A 26,922-nucleotide genomic window follows, 5' to 3' on the forward strand; every position below is an offset into this window, starting at 1 on the left:
CTGAAAAATCTTAATCAAAAGAATCGGAGAATAAACGAATTTGAAAGCATTTTTGTCAGTCCGTTTACAAACTATGGGTGCTGCGTAATTTTTTGATAATTTGATAATTTTTTAAACACAACAATAAGTTGTTCCAAGTTATATGACCAACATATATTTTTAATTTTTACAATACCTCGACTTTTTAGTTTTCTTTAACAAACATAACTATTTACATGCATCATCTCATCCTACAAACATGAAGCCTATTGAGCCTGAAAATCTTACTGTTTGGTCTCTAAACGCTGAATCGGCGCCGTTCTGAAAACGGCATAAAGACAAAAATAAATGCTTTCATTCATAGTAATAACTGCGAAATGCAAAGTGGATGCCTTTATATTGATAAGTTTGCATTTGTAAACATCTAAATAATAAACCAAATCATGACAAATTAGAAATTTAGCTGTTGTTACTATTATTAAATGCAGATTGTGTGGTTCCGGAAACCTGGTTCGGGTTGTAAAACCTTTCGTAAATCATTGATATGAATCTGTCATACGATCCTGTTGGCGAGGGCATGAGCTTGACAATAATGTTCTATTTAATGTTTGTATGAAAAACTACAGAAACAAGGCCATTAGCCAAATGTTTAAACATAAAACCTGTTGAATGGCACACGGTAAACGCCAAAGACATAGAACACTAAAACAAACATTCGCCAACCTGAAACATGGAACAATAGCACACAACTCCACAAACAACACAGTACATATTATTAAAAAACAGGTGTGTTCATCAAGGATATTCAGGTACCGTCTTTGAACGGTCTGAGAAATTAAAAGATACTGGGGGTTTAAACCAGTGCACAACCTCCCTCTCATCCCAACAATCCCGAATAAGGTAAATGCTACTATGTTTCGACAAACTAACCACTGCAGACAATTTTAAATGTTAAGACTTTTTTACGTACAGTTACGTCGTTTAATACAGTTTTCATCAGAGATATAACACTAAATAATCCAATATCACCTCAAATGTAATGCTTTCATTTTCCTTGTACAACAAGATTATTTTTAATGTTGTCTTCTATTTGTGTTTTTTGTAAGCACTGAGCAAATTCGGGATTATCAAACAGAAGCAAATCAAATTTACAATTCATTTTTTGTTTTTTAAATATTTGGTTTCTCGTATGGGTTAAATAAATTATTCTTTGATACAAAGTAAGATGATTAACACATATGACTTGACATTAATGAACATTTTGCCACACTTAAAGTTGGAATAATGATATACACAATGCAGCACAATCGTTTTAATAATTCGGACACATTTTCTAAAGGTTACAAAAATAGTCCTCTTGCGGCAACAGCGATCACCGTATTTAATAACATTTTTTTTTTAAATATACCAAAACAAATCTCAAGACATTGAAGTTATATGACGACCACACAAGTACTCAATCAAATCAGTTATCCTTTTGCTGATATCAGTTAGGCATGGAGCACGTTTTCATTTCATATAATTTAATTCATAAACTATTTCAAAATGTCACTGCTGAGGCAAAGTTTTTTTACTCATCCATAAACGACGTGTCCACTACCTCCTCTGTGAAATGAGTGTGTTCAATGATCCACTCGTAGAAGTTTCCCACGTTCGTGAACATGCTGTAGCTGTGCGGATTGTCGCATCCCCCGATTCCGAAGGACACTATGCCGGTGAGAACCCATCGGAACTCTCCATGCACCTCCATGAGCAGACCGCCACCGGCGTCTCCAGCACACACGTCACCCACGTCGCGGTTCTGAAATTTGAAATTTATTACAGGTTCTTTTTATCCTGAAATATAGCTACTGATAAAAAATATTATTGGCGTAAGAACAAACAAATATAGCTGAATATTTACAATTGACTGTTATAATCAATGTGTAGCCTTACATGTAACTAAAGTTCTAAACGAAAGTTGTATTTCATTATAACTTTATGTTTAAAACTATACTTGGCCTATATTCAATATAATCTTGGATCTGTGTGTGTGACCTTTGAAATTATAAACAAATCTTTTTTATCATTATTGTTGCCAACGAGCAACTAATTGCAAAATTAGTAATGTTACATATATATCAGTATTGGCTGTTATTGAATTGAACCTTAAAAGTTTTTTATTTCCATCAATTTGTAATAAATACCTTTAGCCACTACTTAATTTGACACCAATTCATCATTACAATCTAAACAATCGTTTAAAAGATAACTTCTTAAAAATAACACATAAATAAGGAACAAAATCGTTTTTAAAATTCACTGTTCTAGGTAGCCCTGTTCTATGCTCTAAACATCTTGTTTGTTAGTTCATAGTCTTTTCGAACTTTAATGCGCCTTTTTCTAGATTGTTTATGAAATGTACTTTTTGTCACATATGGCAAATAGTGGCGTTGAAAAAGCCCAACTTGCAGATATTAGTTTACAATATGCATACAAATGTTATATTTCAGAACACTCACAAGTTTTCCGGCACAGAACATATTGTTTGTTAGTATAACTTGGAATCTGCTCCCGTTCAAATTGTAAATGCAGTCCTCCCTTTTCACATATGGCATATAAAGGCTCTGAAAAAAATCAAACTAGCAAATATGTTTTTACATGTCAATAAGAGAATAACTTCCGACTGCTGATTTACCCAATGAAATGTACGGCTGATTTGAAAAACCCTACCATCCCATTGAATAAAGTATAACTTCGAATACTTAAAGGCTTTAGTGTTCGAAATTATATAAAGAAACGGCATTTGTCAATTGATTTAAGACAGGTGTATCGGTAGATACGGTATAAAGGTTGTCCGGTTAGCGCAGTGGTCTCATCTAGGAGACATGGACCCGAATGGCGGCCTGGGCATGTGAGTTTGGTTTGTGATCACCAATATTTATGCGAAAACCAAGCCGAGTTCCGATTTCCCCCAAAACGCAAGACCAAACTTTTGTGCAATATCGTATCAACAACGGTGACTTAGCATATTCTAATGTTGGGAATCAGACAGAAAAATACTATCGATAATCACTTTTTGAAAATGATAAATGATGGATTATTAGTCGATTTAATCATTATTTAATTATCTTTGTTCATCATAGTTAAGGCATACAAATAAAATAGATGCATACACCAGATTTAAGCACAAATGTTCCCTTACAATATTGTTTGTACATTTCTTTGTATAAATTACAATATTTATTAAAAAAACTTTTAGTGTTAACAAGTTACTTTTACAGACCATGATACCACTAGAGGCTCTAATTTTTGTCTTACTTTCAATATTGTATATATGTGTAAAATGAACACAAAGAAAGGTATCATTTTTGTTTAATAATCAGTCAGTAACAAGTACAATAAGCAATTGAATATTCTATACGTCTAACAAGAACATGTCGTTTCAGAAAACTGAGAAAACTAAATTCTTACATGGTAGGAAGTAAAGAGTAACATGTTTTAAAAATCACTTGTAAACCACAAACATGAGCGAACCAATCCTTTCAGCAGTAAAATTACAAAGACAATTGTAATAAGGTATTGTAGTGACGTACAGACTTGATAAGAATATGACTAGATATTAATATAGTAACACCTTAACATTCCAACATTAACTATCATTAACCAGAAACAATATTTTCATGACAAAAGTTTTACTGGTAATCGGTAGCGGTTACCTCCCTTGTTCCTATAATCGATTGTTTAAATTTCACTATCGATTGTCGCCGACGTAGGCTTTTCCGATCAATTGTCGATTATACTCGATCATCGGCAAAACACTAGCATATTATTTTATAACTTCCTTCACAATCGTTGTGAATTGAATACACTTTAATTTACTCGTAGATTTTAACAGTAGCTGTATCATTTTCAACACTAAGCAGATTTATTATGTTTATCAATTTGCATTTGTAAACTTAAAATGCTTCACCTGATAAAGGTAAAATCATCTTACTGCTGATTAATAAAAAATTATGTTTGGCAGATTTGAAAAATTATGTTTCCCTTCTGGTGAATATATTATTTCAAAAATTAAAGACAATGCGACAGTACGATTATGAGAACTCGAATGTAAGATGATGATACCGGGACAGAAAAATGATGATAACGCAACAATACGATACATATATTGCGACCGTAACTACTACGACAACGAAGACGCGATATTACGATATAACGATGGTGAAAACGCGACAATACGATGAGTAAAACAAGATAGCATATCGCATTATCGTCATCGTACTGTCATATTTTCGTGCACGTACTGTTGCGTTTTCATCATCTTACTGTCGCGTTTTCGTTATCACAATGTCGTGATTCTGCATTTTTATCAGTGTACTATCGAGAAACGCATTTAACATAAACTCATTCACAGGCGATGGCCCGTACGGAATTTCGTAAGTAACCACCTAGGGACATCGAGTGAAAACGAATGTGTTCACTGGCAAATTAAACCGGTTTAAACGGAAGCGTTAAACGAGCAGACTAATAGTTTTCTATTTAGAATATCTGTCCTTTCATATGATTTATAATATATATTCTGAGGTATTCATCAAGTTTAGAGTTATCTGGTAATACAAATCATGCAGGATTTTTTATGAAAAAATCACACATTTTGTTTTGAAGTCGAAACTACCAGTTGTGAACGAGCCCCTAAATTACACACTGACGTTAAGTATAAAATTATTAAAAATATATGTACATTAAAATGTTTTGTATTTTTAATTAAACATTTGTTTCAACGCAACAACACATAAGTGACTTTTTTGTGTAACGTTGTAACATCCTGTATAACACATAACATAAAGAAGTGAACTCAGTTTAAATGATTTGACAGCGTTAGGAATGGAATTCTCAACTGAATATATTCATTAACACAGTCTTCAGTCTTTAAATGTTCGTTAGTATAGAATTGAGACATTTACATTGTTATAAAAATGTTTATAAAACGATAGAATGAAGTTGAGAATGATTAATTTTATGATTTTGCTGCGCTGATTTAATGGAGTTGGAAGGATGATGCTTCAATGTGTGTCTTTAGTACGTTTTGTTTTCGTTCGAAAAGGTCATTGAGCTGTCATAGAGTTGGCCTTGTCGTCTCCAAAACGTACCATGGCTTTACCTCGAAACTATTTTTAAATATACACGGGTTAAAGGTGACCTTTAGTCACATGTAAAGCTAGGTTCATACTGATGGATGTTATTGTTGTAGAGTTAGGCAAGAACTGTTGTTTTCACAGTACCTCACAAATAATACAATTTTGTTCAAGGTATTAACTTAATTATTGTTAATATGCTACAGTGACAATACCCACATGTTCGCTAGGCACATAGCAGTAATGACCATGAACTGTTTAACTTCCTGATTCTTCATACATCAAAGCCTAACAAATGTTTCGACTTACAGTGTTGGAAATATGGCACAAATAACACATATTGGCATTACTGATGACCTGCATGTACTTTTTTAACATATGACCATATGAAACGAACAAATTAAACTGGTTTAAAGGGACACAATGAAGGTTAATGCAAAAAATATGAGCGATTGATACAGCTATTTTAACTGTGAAATTTGGAGCAACGTAGCTTTTAAATGTTAATAAAGGCTAATATTTTCTTATCTGTACACATTTAATATTCTTTGTTATGTTTGTAATAGTAAGATGACATCAATTAAATTTTAATGATTAAAAAAGGGTGGAATGAGCGTAGCAAACGAGCCTTTCTTAATCATAAAAGTTTGACTTCAGGTCAACTAACTTACTTAGAATACAACATCAATGGCTGACAAAATGTCAACGCAAAATCCGACGCACCCACAACAGTTGGAATTCTTAACGATTAAGTCTAGTACCTATTGCCTATCTGGAATTGTATTGGCTGTAAACGCAGGTTGTATTCTTATGAATATTTAAGTTAGTTATATGAGTTTAACATTATACAATAAAATGGACATAATGAATTACCTAATTATCATCAACGGCAGCGGGTAACGAGTCTTACCAATTTGTGGAGATCATTTTTTTCTTAATTCTAGTCGTTCAAATTAAGATTTATATCGATTCATTTTTTTTTTATTCAAATCATTTCAAAATAATAACAAAGAATATGTCAACCTTTTTATTACAATATGCATATGGATCATATAAAAATTAATCCCAACTTTCGTTTCGGGTTTATGATACATAGATCTTCAATTCAGGTTCGTTGAAATACTTATACTGATTGTTTTATAAGACATAACAGTGAATATTGGCCATGTATTCATGCATTGTTACTTATTTAGTTGTTGACTCCCTCCATAGGTTGGATAAGAAGTGCTCAAATGACATATTTAGAGATACTCTAGATAATAAAATATTTGTCCGTGGAGATATGGGAATGTATTCTAGTATTCAACGAAAAGTTCGTCATATAATGTAAATACATGATTCCGAATGGAGCAACAATTAAGATTGACTTATGCAAGGTTCGACTATCTACAGTCCAAGAAGTTCATCCTTAAACTAAATATATTGTAAGGTAATTTCTTAAACAAATGCATTTAAATAATTCGGTCCCTTTAAATTAGACATTTCGTAACATATTAAAAAAACACCATTTCTGCCAATTTTGACAGATTTAAATGATATAACACACTAAAACAATGTTAACGATTACCTGAAAATTCTCTGGCAAATTCGAGCTTCCACGCGATCCCTGCCTTCCACATCCAACGACCCTTCCCCAAGATAAGGAAGTCCGTCTATCTTCCAACAATCTTCTGTTGATGTATGTCGAGTCTTGAAGACACGCTGGTCTGATATTTGACGAATATTCTAGCGGTTCATCAAGTTCTATCAATGCAATGTCGCTATCAAATAGAGCAGTCTTGTTGAAGTCCTCATGAATAATATATCTTTTAAATGTCTTCATATCGTTAGATGTCGTGCATCGGTTACTGGCTGAAAAAGTGCGATTATAAATATAAAAACACGACAAATCGGTTTTATTTGAAATATTTTCTTCCTAAAAAGTATAACAATGTCTGCGCATGTAAATATTTTTAAACCAAATTGCTGTATTTGTTAGAATGTTTGCCGGTCAATTAGGTATGACGGTGCAATATAATTTGTAAAGTTTCAATATGAGCAGCATCGCGCGAATTTGGGCCTTCGGACATAATTATAACAAAAGGAATATGATTTCTAGCGGTGGGAGACAGTCTGTAGTTCCCTTTTAAAGTTCTCGATTGTTGCGCAGGTTACTACTGATGGGTGAAGACTGTGTCAGAATACGATGGTGACTTGGAAGTATAACTTCTGGCAGAACAGTGTCCATGCAAATGGGACAATGCAAGCAGTCTCGAACACGGCTGGTGCGTTTAAGATACGTTATGGGGGTTTTAATCATATAACAATATACAATACATCATTGCATCCTTTTCTTGAGCTCTGCACTGAAGTGACGAGGCTAGCGCTACAGTTTCGTTTAAAGACCAATCTTGACGAACTAAGCTGCACAGATCCAACTCCAGAATATTGGTGTCCGTGAAAATGTCACAAATGACGGTGGCGTTCTCTGTGACGGACCTCAACACGCGCTAGAAGTATATTACCTTAGTATTTTTAGTGCATTAGTAAAAGCTTTATTGTAGAGAGTTGATGTTTTGCTTTCTTGGTGACAGTTTTGACATGGTAGTTCCCATTTATCGATGATTCGATGTTGAGAACCGTCTATAAACATTGTAGGGCTGAATTACTGGCTTCCTTTTTCTTTATTAGTTATGCGCAATTAGATGTATTTTAGGTTGATATGTAGATTTCTTAAGTAAACCTGAGTTGGTTGTAAGTTAAAATCGGACGTTGTTTGCTTTCTGTGAAAGTGTTTATATTTATAGGGGTTCATATAAGCGATTTGTGGATGTTGAGGCCTAACTATGTTGCTGAATTGACATTTTTCTGTCCATGTCCACTGGCTTCTGTTTTCATTTGTTAAATCCATATTTCTGGCATGAGCCAGTTCTTCCCCCGTATTAGGAGGCCACATTCCAAAAGCTAGATTTTCGACGCGTCCAGGAATTTGAACGGATTGAATTTTATGAACTAGTTCTTCTCATGTTTTTGAAGTCAACTTCTTTAGCAAGTCATAAACCCCATTAAGACATTTCTAGGAATTGAATTCTTCACCAATCTCTTGCGGCTGTCAAATTTTTCTAGGGATAAAATTTCGTAGGCTAGTCATTCTCCAATCTTTGGAAGTCGTCAAGGCTTTTTTTAATGGAATTCCATATGCCTCTCATACTCCGATCTTTTGAGGCATTTCTGAATATGGAATTCCGTCAGACAATTTTCTCCCATTATTGGCTGCCGTCCAGGCATTTCTTGGAATGGAATTTTGTAGGCCAGTCATTATCAATGTTTGGAGAACTTCCAGGCATTTCAAGAGATGGCATTCCGTACGCCCGTCATTCTCCCATCTTCTGAGACCGTCAAAGCATTTACGGGGACGGAATTCCATGAATCAGTTTCTCTCCTATTTTTGGAGCCCGTCAAGGCATTTATTCGGATAAACGTGTATGTGACAGTCGCTGAGGCCGTTATAGCATTCAAAGGGATGAAGTTCCATGAACCAGTCACTCCTTCATCTTTGCCTGCCATCCAGGCATCTTTTGGGATGATTTCCGAATGCCAGTCATTCTCCCATGTCCCATCTCTGGAGAGCAAGGGCATCTTCTTAAGGTTTGAAGTGTCGATAAAGTATACAGTCATCGGTATAAGTCCCTGACTTTGAATTGATTTTAAGCGCAATACACTGTCTGTGATACATAGAAGATTTATTATTGACACCAACAAAACATTCGAGTCGAAAAAAGCGATTATTTTACGAACCAAAATTGAGTTTAACATTTTTGGGCATAAATTTCTCCTTTCCTCCCGGGAAACTGATGATGCAGTGGGCCGCTGTGATTAGATAGTTCTGGGATATAACCGTTGCTCCACAAATCAGGGACAGCGTTCCATTTTCCTTAAATAGTATGTATCGCAAGATCAATTTACATGCAATATATAACTGATTAATCTCACCTAGTGTTTATAATGCTCATTAGTTAGTTGTGAACGATTTTTTTTGTTTTAAAGTGGTTTTGATTTGGGGGTCAAATTTAGTACACTTACTCACCCAAATCAAACGTTAGCGGCCACATAGCTTGGACACACTTTTAACGACATCATATCTCAAATAACGTTACGTTAACATACCATTAGGCTCGTTATTCGGAATAAACAACAACAAATGCCATTTTATATACAAGCATATATTCCATTACATGGTTTTGAAAAAAATCTCATCATGTTAACAAAAAACATGAATATTTCACAATAAGAAGGACTAATCTAAATTTATATCTGATAATAGTTAGAAAGTCTGTAGATCACATGTAACATTTTGTTGAAGAAAGGTTAAAACATTGTATGAACTTGTACATACATCAGCTCGGAGCATTGTGACATGCCAAGGGTGTTCTTTCTGGTCAGCGTCGTCTCCTTTTGAAATATAGGAAGTAGCCCTAGATTCCCTTGCTTGGTCTTGCACTGATCTACCACAGTCTGAAATGTCCAGGTACAATCCATAATACGATTTTTAATTATAACGACAATGAATATATTTCGCTCTGCAACCGCCATCTCATGAAACGTAAGTTTAAGAAACTTGCTTCAATTGTTTATTCCCAAATGGAATCAGAAATGAACTTCTTTAATTGTGTCAGGTAGTTTTGACTTTTATCACATAACCAACAACTTTATATATTTTACCGTTTTTTTTCGAATCAAAATGCCTTCTTAATAAGTTTCAAATGATTGCACTGTACCATTATTTCCCAGTATTGCTGCAATAGGCACTGTGGAAACAATTTATGTTTTTTGTATTGATTTTTTGCTTGCAGTGGAGATCATTTATTTCAAATGCCTATTGTATTGTGTTCTTTGCGACCATGTCTTTTTAGTACTTTATTTAAAACAGATATCCATATGAGTCTTATTCTGGAATCAGATTAATAAAAACACTTACATTTGCTGTGTGCTCCAGCTTGAAAAACCTTGAGATGCGCAGTCCTCTCGCTTCCACAATTTTCGAAGTCAGTAGCTTCACACGAGTAGTCCCCTTCGTCTTCTAATTCCAAATTTGAGATTTGCAGGTAATGGTTTGAAAGGTGCTACAAATCCAAGGAATATACACAAGACAAATACCGGGTAAATTACAGTACCTTTGAACCAAGAAACAATATACCGGAATGAAGTATAAAAAAGAAGATCCAATCAACTAATACCAAGTTCATTTAAAACAATGTAACCTACATGGACAAGCTCAGGCCACAGACACATATATAAACACCACTGACAGAACACACACTCATTAAAATGTCGTTTTTGAAAAATGATGGGATAAGAGTGGGGTTTAAACCGCCAATAATTTCACATTTTACTAACATTTCTTGTTTGTGACTTTTTATTTGTGTGTTATATGTCTTTGGCGTTTACCCTGTGCTATTAAACGGGGTTTCTATTTAAACTGTTGGCTACTGAGCTTGTTTCTGTAGTTTTCTATATTAATATTTATACGTGAAACATTGAGACATCGGTAAATTCATTTCATATTGAATACATGTGTTGTGTTAAATGTAACAATTCTGAACACGAAATCAAAATCAGATCGTCTAAAGAAATAATTTGGTAAATCTTTATGTTGGTGAAGTCAAAATCTGGAAGTACAAAACGACCAATTACAAACATAAATTCAGGCATGATTATATTCTTAAAGTTATTAAATTCATTTAGATTCTTCTTGGTTCATAATCAGATCTGTTGGACATAACGGTACAAATACAAATAAGAACGAACATATTTTTCAATTGACATTGTTTTCCTTATAAGAAATAGTTAACAGAAATAAGTGTTCCGAACTGCTAATGAAAACATTATAATTGACCTTCATTCTTGTGTTTTCTTCAAAATCGATGACCTCACCGTCCTTTCTCCAAAGTACCTCTTTTGCATTAAGGACATAGCATGCCAGGAAGACCTTGTTGCCCACAATCCCTTCTTCATTTGTTGGTCCCCTGAAACCCTCTTTAATGAAAAGATTAACAATCAAATCAATTGTGCATATCAAATTTTATGGATTGAAAGTCCTATCAAGTGGTATTTTAATCAAGCAGTTTATAGCTTTCTGTTTCCCGAAGACAACTAGAGGGAAACCATCCAATAAACCACGAACGACAGCATTGGATGCGATGGTTACATATCTATAAAATTTGTAATGCAGGTTGTCTACCTCGTGAGTATTATATAAACCCAATAATTCAGAGCCGTGCATGATTATTTGGATAATGATCATATGACATTACAATTAAATTTTCATTTTCAAAAACAATTCTTTGGTAATGCAATCTATAAAACTATTCATAACAAATACGGACAGTAACGATGAAAGGATTCTTTCTCTTTCACACCAGGTAACACATCGAAACAGTCAGCATATCATTAGACACGGGATTTAACTCTGGCATATATAATTGTCATCATATAAACCAATATACAAATAATTCAAGATTCCAGTAGTTTTTTCCCCAAATGCTTCATGAGTAAAAGTATTCAACACATGCACAAGACATGAACAGTTATATTTCCGTTTTTGCAATACAACATTATTATGTATTTATATGTACAAAAATACAATCAGTTGTGCTTCTATTATCCCTGTAAAGGATTACGCGCATTTTCATTTTTAAATCAAGTACTTTTTTCGTACATAATAAATATAAAAAAGATACATATACCTTTCAAATCATATATAAATCAGCAAATATATTTAACATCTCACAACTTTGATGACTTTTCAAGCCAAATATTTATTTTCATTTTTTCTTAATACACAATCAAATTCACCGACATATAATGGTACATTTGTTAACATACTCTTCAAAGTATTCACAACATGGTGGATTGAGAAACCACAGCTAGATCTATATACAGATTTTGACCATTTGGACTATTAAACAGTGCTTGAATTCTAGACATTCAGACAAGTAGGAGTTTGAACCAATTCTGATATTACGAGCTGGAGAATTCTGGTTGAAAACTGAGATTTTCATGTTCAAAGAATGCATTCAAATTCGCTTATAGTACCTGGCAGTAGTCATAAACTTTTCAGCGACATAATTATTTTGTTTCATTGAGTTTGACTGTTCTTTATCTAGCACTTCCAGTCGTTGACTACTAAAGTTGTTATACTGTTCCTTTTAAAACATTCTTTTTCTAGCACAGTTCTCGACACTTAAAGCATCTGCGATATCTTTTGTTCCCATACATATCCATTCCAATGAGTCTTCTTCAATCGGCATTCCCGTTTCTTATAAATATACCTAGTTTTTTTGTATATTTAGTATGTATGCACCCTGTTGCTGATGGAGTTATTTGCTGTTCCTCCATGTTTCCTGTGGTGATTTTTTGTTCTGTGTCTTTGGCGTTTACCCAGAGCCATTAAACCGTGTTAAACTTTGTGCTACTGAGCTTGTTTCTGTAGCTTTTCGCATAAATATTTATATAGCAGATTGAAGTGACCATACTTGATATTAAATTTGTTATTCTTCTTTAAAATCTTAAACTAATAAAATAATTAACTGAATATTTATATTTATTAATAGCATGTAAAATACTGGTTCCAATGGGAATATTGATTTCCTTATAACGCGTAATTAGCTTATTTACATAAGTATTATATTGCCGATCTATAGATGATTATCGGGGTAAATTATCAGGTACATCTTATAGTAGCATGTCAACATATCTCTCAAAGTTGATATTGGCAATGACATTTGACCTCTACCCTTTTTTGAAATTCAAATTGTTAGCAACAATTATATCGCTGAAATGATTATAATGCCGAATTGCAATAGATGCTTAAAACCTGAATGAAGAATACATAGCACTGCGTTGGGGATTTGGTAAGTGTTTTATTCATCTGTTTCAGACAACACTCAAAACAACGTGCTATCAATGCAATAATTATTTTTTAAGCAAGTAAAGAGACTATCGCAACGTAATACTTGACTATTTATGTTATGGCAATGCAAATATTTAATCCCCAACGTGAAAACCGAACCCTGAACAGAAATATTTAATATTTATATATGGGTTATTTTGTTTTTCAATTTGTTTATTTTTTGCAGGGATATGGGTACAAAAGGATGCAGGCATTTTTAGTCTGAAATGTTGCATTCTTGTGTTTTAGTAGCAATAACAACATAACGTCGTTTTTTACACTTCCCTATTCTGCACAATTTTAATACCACTCCTCACTTCAATGGATTTAACTCCTGCAAACATTTATACTTACTGCCAAAAATAGTACCAAAATAATCATGAATAAATTATCTATCAACTGTAGTACGGGTTATATCTAATTATGTGAAACAAAATAAAACGAGCAAAACGTTTTACAAGCATTTTTTGTAATATGTCGCTTTTCTGTCGGTCTTGGGACGATTTGTCTGACATTTTATACTTCCGATTTCGGATATTTGAAGAATGGTTTTGATTGTCAATGACTTTACAAGTATACATTTACGTCTCCTGCATCGGTGAGTATAACTTTAATGAATTATTATGTATTTTTTATGTTTTTTTACAAAAACTGAAACAGGGGATAGAACATGCTGAATTACAGGTCAAAATCGAAAGAGAACAACAATGCATCATCGAATTTCTGAAAATTCATTCATTTATCTACACAGTGAAACTATCCATTTGATTCAGTAATCTGTCGCATTTTTCCGCAAGGGCTATTTATAAACACATCGTTTCTGAGAGTGGCCAAAAACAAGAACAATTTGATGACTCATAAGACATGCAACCTTAAAATCCGAATTAACCAGGAAGTATTTTTGTCTACTTTTAAAATGCCAACCTCTGTAAATAGTAATTTATTTTGAGTAAACATTGAGGTAGGTTTATGCATATCATTGTTTTATTATATTTAGAATGCTATTTATTAGGGTTTGCCAATCCTTTTGCATGAAAATTGGTCAAATATTCCTTCATTTTTTGAGTGATTATAGATCGAAAATGTTTCCATATAAAATGTTGTCTTTTTATGTGTAAAACTTGTTATGAATGGTTACAAATACATGCATCGACATTATGATTCCAAATCTATGCACATTTTGATTCCAATAATTAACCACAAAAGTATTTTAAATTTGGTTTTGTGCTGTTCTATGTTTCTTGTTTGTGAATTTGTGTTCTATGTCTTTGGCGTTTGCCCATTGCCACTAAACCGGGTTTATGTTTAAACATTAGTTGGTGTCTCTTGTCGAAAAACGTTTTTAAAATATATCAATTTTCAATGAAATACATAGAAATGCACTCAATTATTTATCTTTGTTATTCATTAAACTTTTTATAGGTGATACACAAGCATATTTGGTTCCTTTAAAATGATAGTTTATGTATTTTTCTGTTGTTTTGGGTAAGCACATTGATATAAATATCTCAGTTATGCAATGTATTGAGCATCACGAAAGAAACAGTTTTACCAATGCAAAGCATCCAACTATAGAACAATATACTGATATGACAATTCTAGTTTTTGATTATAATACACGTGTTGTTACAATCAAACTCAATTAAAAAAGAGTAGTGAGAAATTTAATGTTGAATATTAAATAATAGTCCGTAAAACATTACTGTTTTACTACGAATGTGAAGGTTAGAACGTAACATATAGCAATATATGGCTGTTAAGCAGCATGGTGTATATGTTTATAATCATATTTATAAGACTCGATCATTTGAAAATGGTCATGTCAACTGCACTCTTAGCAATGAACAACAAGTTTAAAAAGGAAGGTTATTTAGTATCTATCAATCAATAAAACTTTATCCGTTGGTATTAATATTCCGATCCCAGACGGTTAATTATAAATGCAGTTGCCTTACATAGGTCCAATAACTTGTGTACTGTGTGTTACTGCCCTTATCACTTGATTATTTAGGTTGCAAATTACATTAGCATTCGTATCAACAGATGATACATTGAACACAAAAAGTATTTCCATTGATGAATTTTACATTAATTTTTCTTTACAAAATGATTAACCTCCTGCTTAAAATGTTGACAAATAAAACCATTGATAATTATCAATATAGATTGGATGAACGAAATTATGCAATTCCGAAAAGAATAGTTTTGAAATCTATGATTACCTTAGGAAGAAATTCTTTTAAATGACCAAATATTTCAATTGTATTTTATCGAGCAGTGGATACCTTGATGGATCGACTCGTTGGATTCTTTAATGTTTAAGTCGATCCGCTCCGTGATGTTAATCTTTATTTTACCTGTCTATAAAAAGCGACTCCTGCAACCCAACTACAAAGTAATTATCTTAGTCAGCAGTTTTAAAATAGTTTTACCGGAGTACTGAACGCAATTGTGCAAAACGATTAAATGAAAAGAAAATACGGTATTATGTTATTGATACATGCCTTTGAAAACGTTACTTAAAATAAGGTCTTGTTGAACGTAACCATATCAAGAGTTGATGATAAAAATGTAAATATTATAAACACTGAAATGACATTGTGTGTACAAATAAATTTAGCTTGCTCTCTGATTACTTTGATAGTAATGTAGGTCTAAAACGAAGGGAGATGTTGTCCTTTTGTATGTTTGCCTTCTTCGTAGACGACCTTAAGCTATTTTATTTTAATAAAATGATCCAATATGTGGACATACTATTGTTGAATCATTTTTAAATGTTTGTTTTTTGCACATGATGTGGGTTGGTCTTTAAAACTATTGATGCTCTAAAAATAGCTAAAACTTGTTTCATAGTGTGTTAAATGGGATCTTAAATTAAATGCAGAAAAAAAACTGATGATATAATTTTCCGGAAATTCACACACAATGAACAACGATTATTCGACAAAACCATCTTGCACTTTTGAACGATTTTAAAACCTTTAATGAAATAGTTTTTAATTAATCTGGTTCTTAAGTTTCAATCCCAGAAATCCATTACCGGTAGGGTCTCAAGGCTGACAATGTACCTATAAATCCTAGGTAAACATTTAAATTTTAAATCGGTCGTTCAGTGGCAACTATTTAACGCTTTTGAGAGCTCTTCGTTAAATATCGGCTCTGAGATATGGGCGGCTTTAAAAAAATAGAAAATAAGAGTTATATTTGAATCACATTAAATTGCTGTGAAATCAAGTACTATTTATCTGGCCTTGTAAAGGGAGACACCCTTCATAATTATTATGTCAAAACATATGCTAGAATGATAAAGAAAACGATATAAAACTCCTTCTTTTAAAAGTATTGTTATAAAAATGATATAAGGCAATTTGCTTGGAAGTCTAGATAGCCTTAGCCAAAGGGCTAAAAGTGTTAAATAACGTTTTTATTAAAGCTAAGGTTATTATAACGTAAAATGCACATCAGAATATAATTGATACAGCTCAGCGTCATTATACTATACGCAATGCAATTGTTTTCAATACGAGTCAATATCATTATCTTTCTTTTATACTGATGTAAAAGCTTTTTCTCATTACAACTATTGGCTTTAAAGGGACTGTGTCACAGATTGGCACCAACACATTTTTTTTTCTATAAAGAATCTCAGGACAATTATCTAATAAAATGTGTTACGCTTTGATATCATAATTGTAAAAAAGTACCAAAATATAAAAATAAATTTGTGTCGGAGACCGGGTTCGAGCCAGCGTCGCCAAAATTGAAGACCAGCGTCTTACTCACTGAGCTACAAAGGTTTATACTAATCGGATGACATAATTTAGCTATGCACCTACCTCGGTAATATCACGTGGTAACACCGACTAGCCAATCACTCATAAGGAATGAATTCTACCAGGAAGACATACCCAGTAATCTTTTTTAATGGAAAAATACGAAATAAGGGCTAAACTTAAATAAATTGTAAACTATGTTGTACTTAAGTTAGTATGTGTCAATTCACCAATTGATTGTCGTATTTTTCACAACCTACCTAAGTTGCAGTCATTGACCATCGTCATGGAGAAAATGTGTTCCGCAGTAAGGTTTCCTGCCCGTGCTAGACAAGTATACTGGCCTTCATTCTGTTCATTAAACTTTTTAATCTGAAAACGATGAAAAATGTTGTAGACGAAGTTGAATAGGTTAACGCTTGGCACCAAAATACAAGCACATTATCGGGGATACCGAAAACGAGACCAAGGATATGACAGCACCATGATCATGTTTCAAGAAGCAAGAGTCAAAGGCGTTTGCACGAATATTATACCGAATATGATTTATCAACCAACGACGTCTACCATTCAAAGTAACAAACAAAACAACAAAACTTTATTTAAGATTTATAGGCCTTTGTCATTTAACGAAAAAAAAGCAAGAACATAACTACTATTACTATTACTTAGTCATTGAGCGTTTAGTAATTTTTTGTTGAATATTCAATTGTGTTGATATATTAGCCATTAACATGCAGTTTCAAACTTGCAATTTAATTCAAACACACTTTAACTCCTATCCAGAAGTGGCCCTGTTTTATCTTGTTACCAGTGCACGTACCTCTAGAATGCCGTTGCCTCGGTCTCCATACCCGGTAGATGCTCGGTACTCCGGTATTGGCTCTCCTTTAAACAACCTTCAAATATCTGAGAATTTAATTTACACACATGCAGTTCAATCTTTGTGGTTTTGTTACATAATTGTATGCGGTCTATGAGCGTAAGGCTTTCACTAGAACATCAGTTACTTTTAGGATTTGGGTGGATACTGCTACTTTTCAATGCTTCAAACGCTAAACAGTAGATTTAGTAAAAATAATTAGAGGTACCCTTTTAACTTTCAGACAAATTGTTCAATGTTATTAAGGTTGTTTGAATATATTTCGGGTACACCATAAGTTTAAAGAAGCAATGTCAGTTGATAGTGAATAAATTGGCATATCAACGTTTTAGCAATATCATTAACTCAATACTTCAAAATCAAAAGAGGTTGCGTTCAACATATAAGAGAAATGTATGAAAACCTTGATTGAGTGCAACTAAATATCAACAAACCAAGAATACACGACAATGTCACCGTGTTTAGGTGGTTTTACAAGACACACGGCGATCGCCTGGTTCTGCCGTTTAACCGTTCTATTCTGAGGCCGTTGATCGAACTCGAGGTTACCAGAAGAAGACTGTTAGAACAAACAATTTTATAAAATATAGTATTATCGAAAATGATTATGTAAATAATGCTTTTAAAATTAGTACACTCTTTTGATTTCATTATGAATCAATCCCTCCAAAAACCTGTAATCATCCCAATCCAGGTATTCATCTCGAACCTTGTAGCATGACAAAGTAAACAACTGACAAAGGACATGGCTCAATATGCCTTTGAAAATTTCCGTTCTAGTAACCTTCTCTTTTTTCAGTCAAGTTAAACCACATACTATAATAAACTAGCAATGGATATACACAAAAATTGTTTTGACACAATGGAGATTACATGTTAGACATGTATGATACATGTTATAATTTTATCTTTGAACGCGCCATTGGTTTAAGTAAACCGGTTCTCTATTACCAAAGGTTAGCTTCAACTTCCTCCTGGAGATGAATACAATATTCATGCGAAAAACTATAGAAACAAGCTCAGTAGCCAAAAGTTTAAAACCCATTTAAGGGCCGGCGACAATGTAATAGTCGGTGGGGAAGGTCAAAAACGAACATGTTTAAAAAAACATGTTTCATTTAGTTCTGAGGAACGAATTTTTGGGGAGTGAAAAATATATTCTTTGTGACATGTTTTGGGGTAGTACGGAGTAAATCATATTTTAGAAAAGAAAACTTGATCAGATTTTGGATTAAAAGGCATTCACATTATTTCGGAAAGGACATTATTACTTTGTTTTTATGTCAACATGCCCAGACTACTTATTCAACATTGTCTTGGTAGTTGTGAAATAAGAAAGCTATTCAGAAACAAAACATGAAAAATCGTGGATGAAATTTATTTACGGGTTACAAAAATGCGTATATCTTTTAAAAAAAATAGCTGCAATCAACACAAAGCCCAAAGACATTGTTGTTTGGACAGTTCCGATAAATTTGTCTCCTAAACATATTCTTTTAGTATAAAGCCATTTCCGGGAAAACGTAAATGGTTTTTGAATGGAAATCTGATAAAATACTATTTCGTAAAATTTGCTCAACTCCTTATCACAGCTTTTTATGTTGCAACTGACATATGAATCATGCCTGTTAATTGTTTAAATAGAAATCGATGATTTTAAACTTTTTTTTAAATTTTGGACCTTCAATCGAATTTTGCATGGCTGCCGGCCCTTAATGGTACAGGGTAAATACTCATGTTTCAGGTAAATGCACTTTGCATCATTGCATTTCTCACCCCTCCTTCTTTGCAAAACTCTCCCGAGTTTCTCTTCCTGCAGTGACATGTTTCCTTATGACCGTTCTTCACACAAGTTCCACCGTCGTCACATTGGTTCACCCCACACTGTGACTCACCTACGCATCTTTGTAAAAGAAAAAAAAATAACAAAAGAAATAAATGAACAGTTTAACACGGTCCTGATGTAGTGTGACCATGAGCCTAACTTATAAAGAAGTCAATGTGACTGCCAGTGTCTGTGAGACGATGGCAATGTAAGCTTACTGTACAGTGCTTGTATAAGAACATTTTGGTTCCTGATTTCTTCAAAATATATATACCTGTTTTGTTGCAAACGTCCGAACTAAAAGTCTACATGGCTTCTACATCATCGACATTACGCACAGAAGAAATGTTTAACACTCGTTAGAAGTACGTTTTGTCCTATAATCCATGTTCATTCGTTTTATAATGAAATATTAGTTCAAAACTACTTAAAGGATTTAATTATAACTTGAAATATAGGTTATGTTTGCACTTCTCAAGATTCATAACTCTATGGAAAAAATGTGAATTGATATTCACCTGTTCATTTTTATAATGCATTCGTCCAGGCACTTCCTCACAACATCTTGAAGACATAGAATTTCCTCTTTATGACCATTTTATTTCAGATGTTCAAAGTAATGTACAATCTATCCTACTTCCTCCTTAAATATAATCATTCTTCAACTTAGCCGATGATATAGAGGGCTGAACCGTTTTTGCAGCTTTGAAAATAACATTCCTTGTTTATATTCATTTCACTAATCCCCCTTATATCTTTAGAGCAAGATCGGATCTTCTTGCTGATAATTGTGTTGAGTTTCTACGCTGCTGGAAGGAAGATCGCTTAATTGGATTGGGTTTGGGTGTCTGTTTGCTTTTAAACAGTTGTATCGAATTAATGAATATTAAACGGTTTGCAATTGTACCCAATATTGAACAAAGAATGAAAACAATTATGCTAGCTCGCTTTAAAAAAAGTTTGCAGTGAGTCCGTCTGAACCGTGACTCCTGCCATTCTTCATGTTTGTTTTAATGGTTCTGGTATTTATCTTAAAGGACCTTCGATCAAGCTGGATTGGTCTTACTATTTAAAGTTAATTTAAATGTATTTAATTCAGTTATTCGGTGAATGTTCTCATTCAACTAATTTCGAGTATTTCTTATCGATGAAGAGGGATGCGTCGGGGTTTTCTAAGAAGAGCTTATAATAATTATTAACCTTCAGCTTCTCAATCCATACAAAAATCTCAATGATCTTTCTTTGTAAAATGTATCATCATAAAATAAATATCGCATACTTTTATGAAGAGTATTGAAAAACAGTAATCGTATACATAACCGAAACACTGTTCAAATCACATGAATCATGTTACACATGCTGCCAGTGGAAATACGCATGTGTACAGTAGTATGGAGGCTTTTCGTCGCCAGAATAGTTAGTCGTCACAATTAACTTCTTAATTGTACAGAATACATTTTACATATGTCAATATATAGATCGTTTAAGTGAACTTTCTATACGTAAGGTTTACTTTTTAAAGTCGCCTTAAATAAAGGCTGTTTTCAGAATGAACATCTGTCATTTTTACTTTCTACAGATATCCCGATCATTGTTGAATTAAGATTTTGTAATTTAAAAAGCAACAGGGGCGCAATTAAGAAGTTCACGTTTACAAATGCAAATCGTTATGTATAGAAATACATGGAGAGAATAGTTCGGCAATACCTACTAGGGGTACTAATAATGACACTATGTGTGCAATAACCTAAGCTATAGCACTTTTTAAAAATTACTTAATTCTTAAAAATTACTTAATTCTGAAATTTGCTGGCTTTGAGGTAAGATCTTTATATCACAGTTATAATTATGTACCATATAGTTGAGGTCAGCATCAAGTAATTATCGAAAGGCTTTCCATAAAACTAAGTTATTATCAAAGTTTCTTTTTTGCGCTATCATATTTATATAATTGAAGTAAAGTACGTCTGCGACACGACTGCACGCGTTCTTTAATCAACGGCAAGTGTTTACTTTCGATGTTAGGTTATCTCTATGTAAGACTGCTCAAGCTGTCTGGAAAAAGTCAAAAAAATATTTCATTGTGTAAATATGACGGATTCATTTATAAAACTGCATTTGAGGCACTGAAATTACATTTAAAGCTCAGATTTTAATTGACAAATGTAAGTAGTTTGTGTTAAGCAACACGTCTGTATGATTGGCAGGAAAAGCCTTAATAAAACAGGTACCGTTTCTCCAGATATGTTTTACTTATTTTACTAATTGTCTAGTTTTGTAAAGTGATCAACAACAAAAATTACATAAGGGTTCTCATTAGCTGGGGTTGGTCTTGCACGCGTAGGTGTCATCAGTACGTAACAGATAGAAACGATAACATGTAACCGTATTGTTACGACTGGCATGAACGCGTGACGAATTAATGCCTTATATGTATCCTTACATTTGGCCGTTCTTGAAAGTGACCCTGTATGTAGGCACATAGTTGTCCCGGAACTCCGGGTCCGTAGACGGGAGCTCAAAGTCCCCGTCAGATTTCAACAGCCGACCGCTGCAGTCTAGGGGGATGGAAATAGTTTAAATATGACAACATGGAAGAAAATATGACGCATAGTCAATGTTTTTGTTAAACCTGTTATTGACAGTTTAACGCCAAAGAATTTTAACTAAATCTGAAGAATCAGCAACTAAATGATTTTGTTATGAAAAAAGAGTTATGATAACAATTACCAACTAACAATTCTTTTCCATACTGTAGCTGTCAAACAGGAGTAAATTGCGTTTTTACGAAAAAGTTATTTAAACGAATGATACAATGAAATATTTTATATTAATTTATAATGAAATTTGCGTCAAATAATTAGACACATTTTCTTATACCGTTATCGCCGCCGACAGAAGATTTGATGCTGGAAGCGGGGAGAAGCGGTGAGAAGTTGTCTACCACTGTCGTGTAATCCAGCTGAAACCACTTTCCCTCACTTCCGACTATACTTGTGTACTCGATGAACATATTCTGCCCCCGCCACACCTCAGGTTTGGCGCTCTCGGCGTGCTCACTACATAACTCCCACACAGAATGACCATCTGAAGAAAAAGCAAATGTATGTGTACGCGGCCATAAATGACTCAATGGAATAATAGGCAGGATCCTTCGTTCAATTTCAAACATCTTGACTTTGCAGCTGTGGACGAGCAAAAGTTTTTACTGGCAACAATTGAATTACTTGAAACAATTATTGATTACAGATCCCGGACAGAAGCCGTTATTAAGACAACGTGCTCGTGTGAGCTAATTATAGGTTAACATTACTTTAGGGTATAGGCATTTTACGTACCCGAGCTCACGCCGTCCCGAACCAGCAGCCGTTTATCCTTACACATATCATCTCCAAACGTCACCATGCGTACCGTCAACTCCACCACGAAACCGTCAGGAGCCTGCAATATCAACGTCACCGGAGTGTTCTGATGTCAATGAATAGAAACATGAAATGTATGGAGATATTCAACAGCCATCTTTGCTTTAATTGATAGTATGTGTTGCTCATGTGACAACTTTTTATTTGAAGACCGCCATGATGTCGATACTTTTTGTCTGGTATATACTACTATTTGCAAAGTAAACACACATGCTCAACAATCAGTTAAGCAAAGCACAATCTCAAATCCATTTTGCTTTGAAGAGACTTCAGTAATCCGTCCCGCAACCATCTTTGTTTATGTTTAAACTTTTGGCAACTGAGCTTGTTTCTGTAATTTTGCATATACATTTTGGCTCTTTAAGAGTTTAGTTGTTCACCACGTTCACCATCTTGCGACCGTAATCTGAAGCATTGATTTAATCGACCGTTAATATATACTACAGTATGGTTATTTCCTGGTGATATAAAGCAGTTAACTCACTTAAAAATGAAACGATTCCTAGGATTTTTTTAAATTTCATATTTCCCTCTCTATGACATCTTTCTGTTTTTTTTCTTTAATTTAATGTTTATCAAACATTAACATAAAATTTTATAACATAAGAAGAACAATTTCATTATATGAAGATTAATTGCTACTTTGACAACGTACGAAGATGCAATTCACTACAAACTGGTTTGTCCAACAACTGCAATGAAACGGGGTTCATGGACTTAATAATCTCCAGAAGCTTCGCTGCTTACTTTGAAGTTAAAAGCGCATTGAGGATTACGAACCCGGCTATTCACAACGTTCAATTAGTAATCGATATGAGACATGCCGGGGGAATGCGAGCAACGAAATAACATAGATATTTCTCTCCTGACGTCAGATGGTTGATGCTCGAGTGATGTGACACCTAGAGTTGTCTTTTTGTAACATATTGACGTTCCGTTCGGAGTCAAAGAACTCAAACGTTATGTCCATCGCATTGACCTCTTGATTCTGAATAACGTTTCGTTGTGACTTCTATAGCAACGAACGCTTCCATCGGCTTGATCTAAGTGAAACTGTGGTTTCTCGCTCAAAAAACGTGTTACACTGTTGCTGAGGCCATCAGTAATGTGTTCATACCCAATCCCGACGTTTACCTCGACGTTCAGTTCCAGGCACGGTCCGGTGTAACGACATCAAGCTCTATTTTTATATTTGGCCAGTCTATATCTCACCGGTTGGGAACAAATCATGGCATTGGTAAATACATGTTATATAGCTGTGGTTGTCGTTGCCGGCAAAAAATGTTTTGTAGATTTGACTTCCTCATATACTGATATTGCGCAATGGTCGTATCGCACGGGCTGCCAAATACGTGGCAGACATTTTCTGTTTGATAACAACCTGCCAGACGAAGATGTGTCAGACGCGTCTCACACGACCGACAAGAAGGTCACTAAAACGTAAATCAGCCAAAGGTATAGCAAAAGACCGAAGACGTCGTTATCGGACAGACATAGCATTTTTCTAAGGAAACTAGCTTTATTAAAATAATGATGTATTTTCTATAACTGTATATTAATTCTTTTACAAATTAATGTACAAATGAAATCAACTCTCGGGCACCATTTACCCCGGATTAGAATATCTAAGGAATTAAGCTAATTTGTATGACTTACATGTACGAACGGTAGCCACATGAATTGAATTTTAATATGAACTTAAAGAAAAAGAAATAATTAAGATATATATATATATATATATATATATATATATATATATATATATATATATATATATATATATATGGTTTCGTTTTATTTTGTGTGAGTATATATGCCAAATTGTTGATGGCTAAAATCGGTTCACTGTTGTCGACAGGCTGTTAATATTGCATTCGTTTGAAATTCACTTGATGAATTAAGGCGAAAATCAAGCAACGAGTATTCTATGATTCAAGTTCATTTGCAGTTGTAACATGTGCAACACACACAAAAACTGGTGACAACAGGCTGTTAATATTGCATTCGTTTGAAATTCACTTGATGAATTAAGGCGAAAATCAAGCAACGAGTATTCTATGTTTCAAGTTCATTTGCAGTTGTAACATGTGCAACACACACAAAAACTGGTCTGATTTAAACTTAGTTGAGAGTTTGCTTATCCACTAACTGAAATAATGCAAGACTTTGAATTAACTTTCACAAGAGAACCTGGAGATGATAGAAGCAGTTTTCTCCGCTGCCTTCGTTGTTAAACAGGCTTCCCTTATCGTCCGGTGAAATATTAATAGTGGAATTGCAGAACGTATCGCCAACAAAATCTGCAAAATCAATGTCTAATCATAATTTAAAGGAGAACTGAATCATAAGTTCTAGTTACTTGAACCGACCAGTTTGGTTTCTATCTGCTTCTGATGTCAGCGGCACATAGATCACACACAATAATATACTTGGCTGTAATCACGTGTATAGCGATTCTCGACAACTAATCCATTTAATGATAGCTCAATTTTGACCAATCATCTATAAGGGAGGCAACGTTTTATTTTTATTTAACTGTCAATTACATTATCAGAATGAAGGTATTTTACGGCTACTTAAACGTCGAGTGTTTCATTTCCATGTTGTATCTTATATGCTATATACGCAATAAGTTTTATATAAAAAATAGTAAAAGAAGCGCAAAAACTACATGTTCGTTTGCATTTATATACAAAGTTTATAAAAACATAATAATTGGATTATATTCTACACCGATTTGAGATCGAAATAATCACTCATAATATGAATTCGAGACATAACCTACCTTCTCTCCTCGTCCTTAAATCGTTGTAAACACCCTTTGCACTATATTCCAACTTTGATACAAACAGGGCAAGAAAATATAACCACGGCATAATTCACTTAAACCCTACCTCTGCTAAAGCTTATGTCTAGATTATTTGTACAACACTGTTCTCCAGTGGCCAGGATGTACATGACACTTTTGTTGAACCGGATGCTTCTTAAGTGTAGTGCATTATAATGAAATTGCTCTCGAGGAAAAATATCGGGGAATGGCAATTAATTTTCAGCGTTGAACCTCCTATATGCTTGTTCTTTTTTGGCGAAAAATATGATATGAGTTTGGATATGTTGATGTACCCAATGACACGTTTAATTTTTGATTCTCTGCATAACGGTGACATGAATAGACTGTCCTTTACTCTCTACCATACATAAATGGCAGCCTATAGAAGAAAGTTATTTATATATTATTAATACACATGTTACTATAAATAGTTACATTTTACTATACAAATTCGTTCCCACAAAACCTATTGTCGTGTCCGCCCGTGATATTATCACGGCACGTCAGGGCGATTATGGCATAATTGGCTGACAAAGACGAGAACGTGCACACTAACGTCATTTTCACGAAATAAAAATGGTCGCGGTATACTTGGTAGGCAAACATTTAAAAATTATTAAAAGCTTTAAAGAGATTAAAATGAACTATCGGTGCAATAATAGTGAAATTAGTTTTACAAATATTGACACCTTCCGTGTTTCAGTAACGAGTACTACCAGAAACCGGATGCTTACATTCGGTACTGTAAAGGCCATTAAGCAGTGAGACAAGGAAATGGTTTGTTTAAACGTTTTGTTTTACTTTTTTCGCTGAGAAATGTTAATTATTCCTGCGAAATGGCTAGGGTCATTCAAGCCGAGATTTTTATGAAACTGCTCCAAGGCTTGATCGACCCTAGCTGTGCTCACCTATTGAAATGGACATCACAATCAGCTGATCTAAAACAGGAAATATTTGATGAATTTCAGGCTTAATCTGAAAAAAGGTTTGCCATTTTGATTTCCAGTCATTCGTTATTTTTCGCAGCTAATGTCATTCAAACCCATTTTGTTATATCTCATTTTTAACATTTTAGACTACATGCTAATTATATAACATATTCATAATTTCACAAAATCGCATTTTTAAATCCATTTGAAATCATTGACAAATGACAAAACATA

The 26,922-nt window shown here is 33.8% G+C and overlaps 1 protein-coding gene across 2 annotated transcripts; it reads right to left on the reverse strand.

Moving 5' to 3' along the window:
• Window positions 1-181: 181 nt before the first annotated feature.
• LOC128217682 (uncharacterized) lies at window positions 182-25,867 on the reverse strand. Of its 2 annotated transcripts, XM_052924991.1 has the most exons (16): window positions 25,715-25,867; window positions 25,120-25,229; window positions 22,846-22,948; window positions 22,388-22,594; window positions 21,951-22,065; window positions 19,459-19,585; window positions 18,117-18,241; window positions 17,623-17,698; window positions 17,060-17,171; window positions 10,972-11,111; window positions 10,054-10,198; window positions 9,472-9,590; window positions 8,874-9,009; window positions 6,664-6,947; window positions 2,481-2,585; window positions 182-1,780 (listed from the first exon to the last, which is right to left on the reverse strand). In XM_052924991.1, exons 1-16 carry the CDS (start codon window positions 25,803-25,805, stop codon window positions 1,550-1,552), a joined length of 2,226 nt encoding a protein of 741 aa, XP_052780951.1. In that variant the 5' UTR covers window positions 25,806-25,867; the 3' UTR covers window positions 182-1,549. The 2 variants fall into 2 exon arrangements, with proteins under 2 accessions (XP_052780951.1, XP_052780952.1); XM_052924992.1 differs by lacking the exon at window positions 25,120-25,229 and having other exon boundaries at window positions 25,715-25,834.
• Window positions 25,868-26,922: the final 1,055 nt, after the last annotated feature.

The sequence above is a fragment of the Mya arenaria genome, chromosome 14, assembly GCF_026914265.1.
Source record: "Mya arenaria isolate MELC-2E11 chromosome 14, ASM2691426v1".
In the NCBI taxonomy this organism is placed as follows: Eukaryota; Metazoa; Mollusca; class Bivalvia; order Myida; family Myidae; genus Mya; species Mya arenaria.